At 43.2% G+C, this 12,846-nt stretch overlaps 1 protein-coding gene across 1 annotated transcript in view; it reads right to left on the bottom strand.

Moving 5' to 3' along the window:
* Nucleotides 1–232: 232 nt before the first annotated feature.
* The window catches only part of LOC141156542 (parapinopsin-like), a 29,409-nt gene continuing 16,795 nt past the window's right edge, over nucleotides 233–12,846 (bottom strand). The window contains exons 3-4 of the mRNA XM_073642746.1: nucleotides 1,152–1,394; nucleotides 233–370 (exon numbers count right to left, since the gene is read on the bottom strand). Of these exons, the coding sequence (XP_073498847.1) occupies nucleotides 233–370; nucleotides 1,152–1,394 (381 nt within the window). The remainder of the gene's footprint in view (nucleotides 371–1,151; nucleotides 1,395–12,846) is intronic.

Consider the following 12,846-nt stretch of genomic DNA (forward strand, 5'->3'; position numbering starts at 1 on the left):
CACCGATGCACGTTCCATTCTGTACATTTAGGATTTACCATTAATATTCGGACTAATCCTCGTTAATAATGATTGAAATATTCACAAATAATTCCTGGTATCTATTTGGCATCATTACTGCTAGCTCCTCTCCTCCGCTCTACGTGGGGTTTTTCAGCTCGGGATACAGAAAGCGTCATGGGATTGTGCCACATTGGGTATTGCACATTCATTTCTACAACCAACCCCCATATCAAGCCGGAGACACTTGGCCTTTTCTTGAATTGGCGCTGCTTGTGTTATTGGATGCCGTCTGATCTGCGGACACAGATGGCTCGATGGCCCATGGGTTCCTACCGAAGCATAGAAAAGGTATCACACATTCCTGGAACTGCAGAGACAAGTGGAAAACAGTTAGTCTGGATAGTAAGAACTATTAGTTTTCCTTAAAGGGTTTGTCCATGAGCTTAATGTTGATGGCCTGTCCTTAGGATAGACCATCAATGTCTGATTGGTGGGGGTGCGACACCCGGCACCTCCGCCGATCAGCTGTTCTCAGTGTTCCGGCTGCCGGAACTGCACAGCACTGTTGCCGGAATAGTGGCCGGGATGGGTACTGCACATCCGCCCCCATTCAAATCAATAGGGAGTGGATGTGCAGTACCCGGCCGCGGCCACTATTCCGTTGATGGAGCTGTTCTGTGTAACTGAGCCTACACCGGGAACAGCTGATCGGTGGAGGTGCCAGGTGTCGCACCCCCACCGATTAGACATTGATGACCTAAGGATACGTCATCAATGTTAAAGTCACAGATAATCTCTTTAAAGCTTGTTGTTTTTAGTTAATATTTGCATACCCTGTAAAAAAATAATGCCACTATACATTGCGTCATCCATCTGTTCCTCCTGGAAATGTATAGGTAAATTGATAACTAGGTGTTATTATTCCCCTAGTCAGCTAGATATGTCCCTACGGTTTGACTTAGTACTGAGCTCTTTGCTACAGTGAATTATAACACCCAAAGGACATTATCTTTTCTATGTTTCCAGGAGGAGCAACGGGGGTACAACACAGAATTCTATGATAAGATTCTGGTTAATTGTTATCTGTCAGACGTGATGATGCCCAGATAGAGAAGTTGGCAATAAATGATGCTGATGAGGGTGCTTACCTGCTTGTTCATAAATATGTATATAATTGGATTATATACGGTGCTGGTTTTGGTCAGGTACATGGGCACGGTGGCTATTACTGGGTCTATATATATGCCAGGGTTTGCCACAACCATCATAGCAAAAGCCGCATATGGGAGCCAGCAGATGAGAAATGCCATGATCATCACTAGGACCATGCGGGAGACTTGGACCTCGGCTTTGCTGGTAGTTCCTCCTTCTCCTACTCCTAGTTTGGCCACCTAAAGGGAAACACTAGATAGATTATAAATCTCATATATACTGCACTGTTAATCCTGGAGGAATTACTTAAAGGGGCACTGATGGCATCTTTTATATTTGAACTAGGGAATCCATCAGCTTCATAACATAAGGGCAGAGAGCCTGATTCCAGTGATATGTCCAGTTATATGTTACTGTTTTAATACAATCAGTGTTTTATCAGCAGGAGATTATCACTACAGGACAAAGTGCCTCCTGCCTCCTAGTCCAACTGCAACCCCAGCACTGATTAGCTGCTTTCTGCTATATACTGTGTATACAGAAAGCAGCCAATCGGTGGTGTGCTCCTCGGGGTTATACACATCTCAGCATTCCAAGCTCTGCTAGATCTGCAGCAGAGAAAACAGGGATTGTATCGCAACTGCTGCACCTGGTAAACTAGGTGATACATCGCTGGAATCAGGGTCTCTGTCCCTACTTCATGCTGCTCTCGGATTACATAGCAAAAACCTGCTGACAGATTCCTTTTTAGGGCTTGTGTATTTTCTTCTCATAAACAGTGCCTCTATGGGTTGTGGCTGGTATTGAAGCTCAGCCGCATACGAATGAAGAAATGAATGAAACTGATTTATTCATCTCAGTGGTTCAGGGCTCCTCTATGAAGATGAGGAAATGGTGACATATTATCTTACAAGGGTTTTCAGGGAATACATTTCAGAGTAATGTTACCCAACCTCTGTTTCTGCAGTCTTTAATTACAGTGACATCATGACTATAGCACACATGACCGCTGCAGCCAATCACTGATCTCAGTGGCTTCAGCCATCTACATTGGTGGTGCCAATTTGATAAAAAATACACTGATGAAATTCAGTCCATAGTTTTGCGTACAAGAAAAATCACTGATTTCTGAATGAGGCCTTAAAGGGGTTGAAGTCTGCAGTTACTGTATATGACTGCAGACTTGCGAATCCTTACTGCTCGCTCTGTCAGGATTCTTTGGTGCCAGCGCCGGAAGTGGGCGGTCATGTGACCACAGGCATGCAATTTGTATACATGCAGTCACATGCAGACTAGTCGTGCGCAGCTTCAATACTTGAGCAAGGCTGGACAAGTCTAGTCGGAATTTGGTTGGAAGTCCGCAAATCACATACTTGGGGTCACATGACCACTGGAGAATCTGGACAGTGTGCACTGTGCATTCCTACGTAGTCTAGGTCTCAGAGAAGATTGTCAATTTCATGATATACAGCAATACAATACTGATGCCATATAATGTCCCCGGGGGACTAAAAAATAAAGTGAAAATGTATTAAAAAAATGTTTTTAAAAATACATATAAAAGTTAAATACATCCCCTTCCCCAATTAAAAAATAAATAGAAAATAAACATATTTAATATTGCCATGTCTGTAAAAGTCCATACTATGAAAATATAGATTGAATTAAGCCAAATGGTAAAGAAGAAAAATGAAATTACAGAATTACCATTTTTTTAGACACTCCACCTCCCTAAAAACTGCAATAAAAAGTGATTAAATAATTGTACCCCAAAATGGTACCAATAAGAACATCAGCTGGCCACTCAGTAAACAACCCTTTAAAAACATTTTTTCCATTTTTTATTTTTTTTAAATCCGCCATACGGTTCCAGAGATATGACCCTTCCTATTTAGTGATAATTTTTATGGACTTCACCAAGGGAATGGTGCTCACCAGTGCAGCCTAAAGACACGCCCCAGAGAATCCTGTAAGCCACGCCCTTTTTGTAAAGATCGTAAAAATTAGTACTGAATAAAAAGGCTTATATCTCTGGAACCTTATAGCGGATTAAAAAAAATAAAAACCAAAATATTCAAGAGATCAGCGGGAATAAAATAAGCCCAAAAACTGCCCACTTTTGACCTGGTGACAGGTCCTCCTAAAAGAGGTGTTTTAGGGGGGGTTTACTATATGTACTATACGTTGCTGGTCTAATAGTGGTTCTTGAATGTCAAATAATAATTTATTATCTATAGACAGTCTTAGCTTTTTTTTATTATTGTGAGGATCTAAGGTTGTGGATTGTAATAATTACCTAGGCAGGTTAACGATGCAACTAATTTTTATTCCTTACATCCATGGTTTTACAACAACTCCAGGGAGATGGCTAAAGTGCAATGCTCCCAGTCCACAAGATCCCAACCCAGGGGCGGTAATTCCACAGCCCCCGTACCAGGCGATACCCTCTGTCTCCCAACTTTTGGTGGCCCACAGCTTTTGTATCTCCCACTAGTATAATCTGTAGGCACAGCCTATGCTCCTTCAGATGATGGCTACCATGACCATAGCACATATATTCAGCTCCAGCCAGCAACAACAGTCCTTAGAACTTAGAATAGTTCCTCAAATCCAGACGACAGATACCCGACCATAGCATGTGTATCCAGCTCCAGCCACCAACTGACCTCCAATCTCTATAGTACATCCATAAACTGACACCAGGACTTAGCCTCAGCAACAGTTCCTCGCCCCTTGATGTCATTGCACTAACTCACTCACTGAACATGTGGCTTATTGACTACTTTCTTCTGGGATCAGCCCTTTGGTTGGATTGGGCTGAGATCTAGAGACTAACACCACACCCCTTTAAACATTTGCTGCAGGTAGCTCAAAGGATGAAGAATGTTCCAGAAGCAGTACAGAAATGCTAATGTAGGCCTTATGTATACATGAGATGCAGCCTGCATGTAGTCCCCTGCTTACTGTCACAGAATGGAAACATGGATTCCTGAGGCTGAACACTTTCCAGGAGAGATTTGTGCACCTTAAACTGAAGAGCAAGCAAATCTCTAATAAAACACAACAAGATCGATGTAACCGGTGCTCCGTGCTGGAAAAAGTCTGTATCCCTTAGAGCTGTAGACACCGCTCAACGTCCATTGGTCCAATAGTCTTTAGTCCAGCTCCTCACAATTATAATAGTAGAAATCTTTAGTCCATGGCCAGCCAATTATAACACTAGAAAAGCTAAAGCGCTCCTGACATCACTTTGGTTAAGGGACTACTGTAGAATAAAATCCAGGATGGAGGCAGATCCAAATGTCAACGAGTAGCCCAAAATAAATTTTGGGAAAAAAATTATAAAAAAACATATGATTTGTATCTAAAATATACAACATTTTCGGTAACATGCATAAAAAATAGCTAAAAGGAAATTAAACGACTGTGTCCTGCGTATTAAATGTATTACTTTCCACACCATATAACATTTACATATTTTAGTTCCAGCAACAATTAATGGTCTTAGAGTAATTACCTCCTCGCAGTTGTCATTAGTTCACATAGAGTTTCCTCCAGTAAAACTGGATGATTGGATTAGATTAGAAGAATTTTAGGTTCAGAATTGTGTTTTACCTCGGGGGAACATTTAAATAGAAGCCATTTTAACAAGTGTAACCCTGATAGTGTACCCCTGGCGCCAGCTAAGTGCTTCCATAACGTTGGCTTGTATTAAATCAGCCACCGTTCATTTACATTTTTGAAGGAGACATGGATTAATGTACATTTTAATGGGAAAACGGGATAAATGTTCGGCTATGAGATTCAAGATCATTGCAATATAAAAACATAGGGATGGTAATTAAAATGGTGCATTGGCAATTTAAAGTCATTTATTAAGGTAACATGTTGCTGAAAATAATGAGCATCATTCGCTCCTTCATCTTAATGTTGTTTGTATTGCACCCATAGCAGTAATTACAGACATAAAACACAACTTTGCAAAACTTTAATGTGTTTCACAGCTGCAGTGAGACTGAGATGGATGAAATACTGCAGCGCACATGAAATCAGGGTTACTGGATGAGGGTGCAGTGAGAGAAGGGAGAAATCGGGCGCTGTTATATTATATTATACATGCATGTGTATATGTATCACCTCTATGCTGATGACACACAGATCTACCTCTCTGGACCTGATATCACCTCCTTACTAACCACAATCCCACAATGTCTGTCTGCTATCTCATCCTTCTTCTCTGCTAGATCTCTAAAACTTAACATGGGTAAAACTGAATTCATCATCATTCCTCCATCTCACTCATCACCCCCACCTGACCTATCCATCAACGTCAATGGCTGCCCACTCTCCCCAGTCCCGCAAGCTCGCTGTCTCGGGCTGACCCTGGACTCTGATCTCTCCTTCAAACCACATATCCAAGCCCTTTCCACTTCCTGCCGACTCCAACTCAAAAATATCTCCTGGATCTGCACATTCCTCAACCTCGAATCTGCAAAAACACTAGTGCACGCCCTCATCATCTCCTGCCTCGACTACTGCAACCTCCTGCTCTGTGGCCTCCCCTCTAACACTCTCGCACCCCTCCAATCCATCCTAAACTCTGCTGCCCGACTAATCCACCTGTCCCCCCGCTATTCCCTGGCCTCTCCTCTCTGTCAATCCCTTCACTGGCTACCCATTATCCAGAGACTCCAGTTCAAAACCCTAACCCTGGCATATAAAGCCATCCACAACTTGTCTCCTCCATACATCTGTGACCTAGTCTCCCGGTACATACCTGCACGCAACCTCCGATCCTCACAAGATCTCCATCTCTACTCCCCTCTTATCTCCTCTTCCCACAATCACATACAAGATTTCTCCCGTGCATCCCCCCTACTCTGGAACTCTCTACCCCAACACATTAGACTCTCACCTACCGTGGAAACCTTCAAAAGGTACCTGAAGATCCTCCTCTTCCAACAAGCCTATAACCTGCAGTAACCCCCGCTCCACCATACCGCTGCACGACCAGCTCTACCCTCACCTACTGTATCCTCACTCATTCCTTGTAGACTGTGAGCCCTCGCGGGCAGGGTGCTCGTTCCTCCTGTACCAGTAGCTAACTTGTAGCATTGAAAATGTATTGTAATTGTTTTTGATATGTATATCCCTTTCATATGTAAAGCGCCATGGAATAAATGGCGCTATAATAATAAATAATATATGTATACAGTATATATGGAAAAAGTGCTGCAAAGAAAGAAAGATCACCATTTTCATAAGTAGCTTGAAACACAGTCAATAACTTAAACCAAAATAGCTGTATTGGAGTCATAAAACTGGGTGAGGAAAAGCCAAGCTCTGCCACAAAGGTGAGGTTGTAGAAGACAGTTCCATGTCACAGGTTTTACACCATGGCAAGACTGAGTAAAGCGGCAAGACCTTTGCATGTATACTAGTTTATAGTCTGGCTCAGGTTTTTGGTTTTGCTGTAATCTCTCGTACTTTGTACAAACATGGGGCGTGGCCCCCCTTTCAGAGCTTAGTATTTGTATCCTGATGGGATCACCTTGCCGTGTTGTAATGGCTTTCATGCTTTTTTGATCAAAATATCATTAACTGAACACCCCATGTTATTTACATGTACCATAACTATTTATTTATTTATATACTGTAGGGTATATGCTCATTTTGGCTTTTTTCTTGGATTTTATTTTAGATAGCTTGACAACTAATATAACAAACGGTTTCTCCAAATTCAACCATAAAATACCTCTTTTCTTGATTATTGCAGTCTCAGAATTATTTCAAAGTTTGGAATGCGATGCATGGACAGGCCACGGATCACCTGACCCAAACTTGACAACTTCATATACCTATGAAGCTGTTGTGTTTGAGTTGAGAAACCTGCGGCCGGTATGTGAATCACAAATGTGTGAATGTGGCCTTATTCAACCCCCTGAAAAGAATTCCTCACAAGAGCACACATTTTTCTCCAGCACGGTGATGTGCACAGTGAAGAATGTCTGTGGCTTGGGGATGCCTTCAGTGAAGCATGATGGTGGTTTGGTGATTCACACAGTGAAGCATGATGTTGGTTTGGTAATTCCTATAGTGAAGCATGATGGTGGCTCTCAGATGCCTACAGTGAATCTTAGCAGTGGCTCAATGATGCCTACAGTGAAGCATGGCTGTGGTGTGGTGATGCCTTCAGGGAAACGTGGTGTTGGTTTGGTGATTCCTACAGTGAAGCATTTAAGTGGCTTGGTAATGCCTACAGTAAAGGATTGCAGTGGCTTAGTGATAACTACAGTGAAGCATTGTGATGGCTTCATAATGCCTACAGTCAAGCATGGTTGTGGCTTGGTGATACCTTCAGTGAAGTATGATGTTGGCTTGGTGATGCCTTCAGTGAAGTATGGTGGTGGTTCATTGATTCCTACAGTGAAGAATGGTGTTGGTTCAATGATTCCTACAGTGAAGCATGTTGATCGCTCAATGATGCCTACAGTGAAGCATGGCAGTGGTTTGGTGATGCCTTCAGGGAAACGTGGTGTTGGTTTGGTGATTCCTACAGTGAAGCATTTAAGTGGCTTGATAATGCCTACAGTAAAGGATTGCAGTGGCTTGGTGATAACTACAGTGAAGCATTGTGATGACTTCATAATACCTACAGTCAAGCATGGTTGTGGCTGCGTGATACCTTCCTTCAGTGAAGTATGATGGTGGCTTGGTGATGCCTTCAGTGAAGTATGGTGTTGGTTCAATGATTCCTACAGTGAAGCATTGTGATCGCTCAATGATGCTTACAGTGAAGCATGGCAGCGGCTTGGTGATGACTACTGTACAGTGAAGCATTTCAGTGACTAGGTGATGACTACAGTGAAGTATGGCGTGGGTTCGGTGATGTTATGCAGCTTCTTTGCTTCCACTAGCACTGGAAACGTGCAGCGTGTGGATAGCAGGTTGTATTCAATCAAGTGTGAATTAGGGTGAATTATTCTGAGACTACAGCCGTCAGTAAAAGTGGCATTTTGTGTGGAAAATGTAGAAATCTCTTGTTATATTTGTTTTTTTTTTTTTTGCAAAAAGTAGAAAATATGTATAATTTCCAATAGGGTTGGGGATTGAATAATTTTGTGTGATGGCAACCACATACTTACATATATATGTATATATATGTGCATGTTAACATATATATATTATATATAGTACATATTATTATATATACAGAGTCATTGTTGAGAATATTTAAACTTTTAGTGCAGATTTCATAGGTAAAAAAATGAACTAGAATTGGAAAGACACAGACAAGGTCTCATTTCTAGTTCTGTTATCTTCATACGGTAATTATTACCTTTCAGTTCTTTTCAACTTTTTACCCATATGCTGTCAAGTTTTTTTCTCTGTCACAGTTCCCCCATTATGTTAATTTTATTTTCCTTCTTTTTTGTTCTTTAGCTAAAATTATCCAACTCTTTTAACTCCTCCATAGCCAGCAAACTGCAAAGATAATTCCCTAATAACTAAGCTGAACTAATGAAGTGGTGTAACTAAAGGGGGAGCTGAGGTTATAGTTGTTCCCATACCCTGGTGCCCAATGCTCCCCTATAGACCCTCTACCACCAGTAATATACATTGCAAATTGTGAGAACCTTGGTATAGATATTACATTAAGGATTGTCTAACTTGGGTGACATATTTTATTTTTTTACTTAAAGGGATTTTTTCACCAGGTTTTATGTAAGCTAAAAGCAGCATGATGTAGAGACAGAGACCCTGATTCCAGCGATGTGTCACTTGTTGGTCTGTATGCTGTTATTTTGATACAGTCCCTGTTTTCCCTGCTGCAGATCTAACAGTACTCAGAATGCAGAGCCCTGTGTAACCCCGCCCACACCCCTGATTGGCTGCTTCCTGTATACACTGTGCACAGGCAGAAAACTGCCAATCAGTGCTGGAGGTGGAGTTACACAGAGCAGTTGACTAGAAGGCACAAGACACCTAGTCCTGTAGTGATAATCTGCTGCTGATAAAACACTGATTTTATTAAAACAGCAACACACAGCCCAGTAAGTGACACTGCTGAAATCAGGCTCCCTGCCCCTACATCATGCTGCTCTCCTTTTACATAGCAAAAACCTGCTGACGGATTCCAGTTAAATGTATATCATTGGGCCTGCAAATAATTTTTGCAATCGGTTTTCACTAAAAATTTTGCACCATTTGGAATTCTATAACCTCCATTTTGCGCTGTCTGTTGCTGACTTCAGAATGGGTTAACTGAGAATCAGTCAGCCAGCTCCAGCTTCATACAACTTTTTAATACATTTTTATTTCATTTTATGCGAGGCGTGATAAAAAAATTGGCATTTCTGGTGTTGCGTTTTGCATTTTTTATGGAATAAATAAGTGCATAGTTTTGCACCTGTCTGATGTCTATTCAACTGCAATTTCCTATCCATAGGGTCACCACAAAAATAACATATACCATGCACTATAGTTTTTTTTGCAGCATGCGCCTTTAGTGGATAGATGTAATGACATGTACACATACAGAGTCACCACTGTAGGAAATTTATCCTATGAACACCCCTAATGGGCTCATAAGCTATAAGCACTCAAGGATCATTTACACAAACTTAGTCTGCTCTGCCTCTTACTGTTAAAATAGGGGGGGAATTGTACACCGATCAGAGTGTGGAGAGGCCGGAAAACATTTTTAGGGAGGGCAGAGGCAATAGGCTGTAGAAAGGAAGGAAAGCAACCAAGCGGGAAGTCAGTACAGGAATAAAGCTGTGCTGATACACGAGAGCAGACACAAAGTCCTCATATCCAGCCTGTATTCCTGGGAGGAATACATCAACATTAGCAGATTCTCACACTTGGATCAGGCTGCAAACTGCATATCAGGGGGTCTGAAAACGAGTGAAAGAGTGAAGACTGCAGACTGAATTTTTTTTTACCTTTAGATAACTACTAATATATGTAAACATTTTTTTTTCTATGTCAAAAATGTCCATAGCCTTTAACCACTTCATGACATGGCGACTTTCCCTTTTTTCTTTTTTCCTCTCTTTCTTCCAAAAGCCATAACTTTTTTATTTTTCTGTCAGCATAGCCGAATGAGGGCTTGTTTTTTGTAGGATGAGTTGTACTTTTCATTAACACTATTCATTCTACCACATAGTGTACTACAAAACGGGAATAAAATTCCAAGTGCGTCAAACTTGCAAAAAAAGGGGAATTTTACAATTGTTTTTTGAGTTTTTTAATGTTCATGTTCACTATATGGTAAAACTAACATGGCAATATGAATCTCTAGGTAAGTACGAGTAGGCAGATACCAAACATGTATCTTTTTTTAAATTTAAGTGGTGAAAAAAATAAATTTCAGGAATTTGTAAAATAATAAAATAAAATTTTGTTTTTGTCGCCAATTTCCGAGACCCGTAACGTTTACATTTTTTTGGGATATGGAGCTGTGTGAAGGCTTATTTTTTTTCTCCCTGACCTGATGTTTTTACTGACACCATTTTGGGGTAGATACAATGTTTTGATCGTCTCTTATTGCATTTTACTTTAATGTCATTATGCTCAAAAAACTGTAATTCTGGCATTTCGTTTATCTTTCTCGTTACGCCATTTGTCGATTGGATTAATTGATTTTATATTTTGATAGATCAGAATTTTACAAATGTAGCGATACCAAATAAGTGTATTTTTATTTTTTTAATTGTTTTATTTTTAATGAGGGAAAAGAGGGATGATGTAAACTTGTGTATTTTTTCATATTTTTTTCTCTTTTTTTTTTTACTGTATTTGTAAGTCCCTTTAGGGGACATGAAGCTGCAATCATCTGATTGCTTGTGCTATACAGAGCAGGGCTTCAGCACTGCTATGTATAGCTAAAATGATGATCTCCTATGAACACCAGGTACAAGCTAGCTTTCACAGAAGGATCGTAAAAATAGGCACGGGGTCTTCATCAGATCTCTGGCTGTCATGACATCTTATTGGTGCCCCACGATCACATCGCGGGTTCGCAGGTGTTAAATGCTGCTGTTAGAGATTGACAGCGGCAGGGTCGGCGTCAGCACCCGGGCAAGTGCCGGGACCCTGAACAGGCGGGGAAGCCCACTCACCGTCAGGCACCCCGGCACGCTATGGGACCCGTGAGCTGTGCAATGCGGGTGTCAGCGCCCGCTCCCCCCCCCCCCCCGCGCTTGCTCAGGGCCCCGGCTCAATACTTACCTCTCCGCGTGCCTCCACAGCAGCTCCTGCATCCTCCGCGGCTGTTGCACTGTGACGTCTCAGGTCAAAGGGCGCGGTGAGCCATCTCCTGAGCCATCACAGGCAGCTCAGAGCGGGATGACGCCGTGCGGGTGAGGGGTCCGGAGCAGCGGCAGCAGGTGAGAAGTAAAGTGGGTATTTGATTTTTTTTTTGTATGTATGGAGGCATGGGGCATTATATGTTGGGGGGATGACAAGTGACATTCTGCATGGGGCATTATATGGGGGGGACAAGTGACGTCCTGCATGGGGCATTATATGGTGGGGGGAACAAGTGACATTCTGCATGGGACATTAAATGGGGGGGAGAACAAGTGACATCCTGCATGGGGCATTATATGGGGGGGAGAGGTGATATCCTGCATGAGGCATTATATGGGGGGAGAGGTGACATCCTGCATGGGGCATTATATGGGGGGGAGAGGTGACATCCTGCATGGGGCATTATATGGGGGGAGAGGTGACATCCTGCATGGGGCATTATATAGGGGGGGAGGTGACATCCTGCATGGGACATTATAAGGGGGGTGACATCCTGCATGGGGCATTATGTGGAGGCCAATATTCTGTATGGAGCATTATAAGGGGACCAGTATCCTCTATGGAGCATTATATGAGGGCCAGTATCCTGTATGGAGCATTATATGGGGACCAGTATCCTGCATGGAGCATTATATGGGGACCAGTATCCTGTATGGAGCGTTATATGGTGACCAGTATCCTGTATGGAGTGTTATATAGTGACCAATGTAGCGTCGGCGTCCCAGCCTCCTGCTAGGCAGGGACGCTGTTCCCCTCACCTCTCCACTCCGTGCCCGGCGTCCTCCTCCCGCTCTGCTGGCAGCGCGCGCTGCTTCCCGGCCACTGTGCTTAGGGCGCGCGCTCCCCCTCTCTTAAAGGGGCCGCGCGTGCCGTCCTAAGGAGTCCCCGGCCGGAGGACCTCACCATATATAAGGCACCTCCTCCAAAATGGAGGTGCCCGAGCAATGTTGTTGCAAAGCCTTCACTCTGCTTCAGCCCTCAGGTCCCGTTACCAGTTACCTGCCAGTCACCTGCCAGATTCCTGCTTGATACCTGCCTGATATCCGTTTACCTGCTTGCAAGCCTGCGGTCCGACGGTCTGCCTTCCGACACCTGTCAGTCTGTCTATGGACCAGCCTGCCCGCTCACCTGGGAGCGCTCGCCTGCTACCTGTCTGCTAGCCTACCTGGAGGCTCCGCCGTCACTTGCCGTGACCACCTGCCTGCCCAGAGACTCTTGCCTGCTCACCTGGGAGCGCTCACCTGCTACCTGTCTGCTAGCCTACGTGGAGGCTCCGCCATCACTTGCCGTGACCACCTGCCTGCCCAGACACTCTTGCCTGCTCACCTGGGAGCGCTCAGCTGCTACCTGTCTGCTAGCCTACCTGGAGGCTCC

The sequence above is a fragment of the Phyllobates terribilis genome, unplaced genomic scaffold, assembly GCF_046119375.1.
Source record: "Phyllobates terribilis strain yellow unplaced genomic scaffold, ASM4611937v1 Scaffold_8__6_contigs__length_399053987, whole genome shotgun sequence".
NCBI lineage: Eukaryota > Metazoa > Chordata > Amphibia > Anura > Dendrobatidae > Phyllobates > Phyllobates terribilis.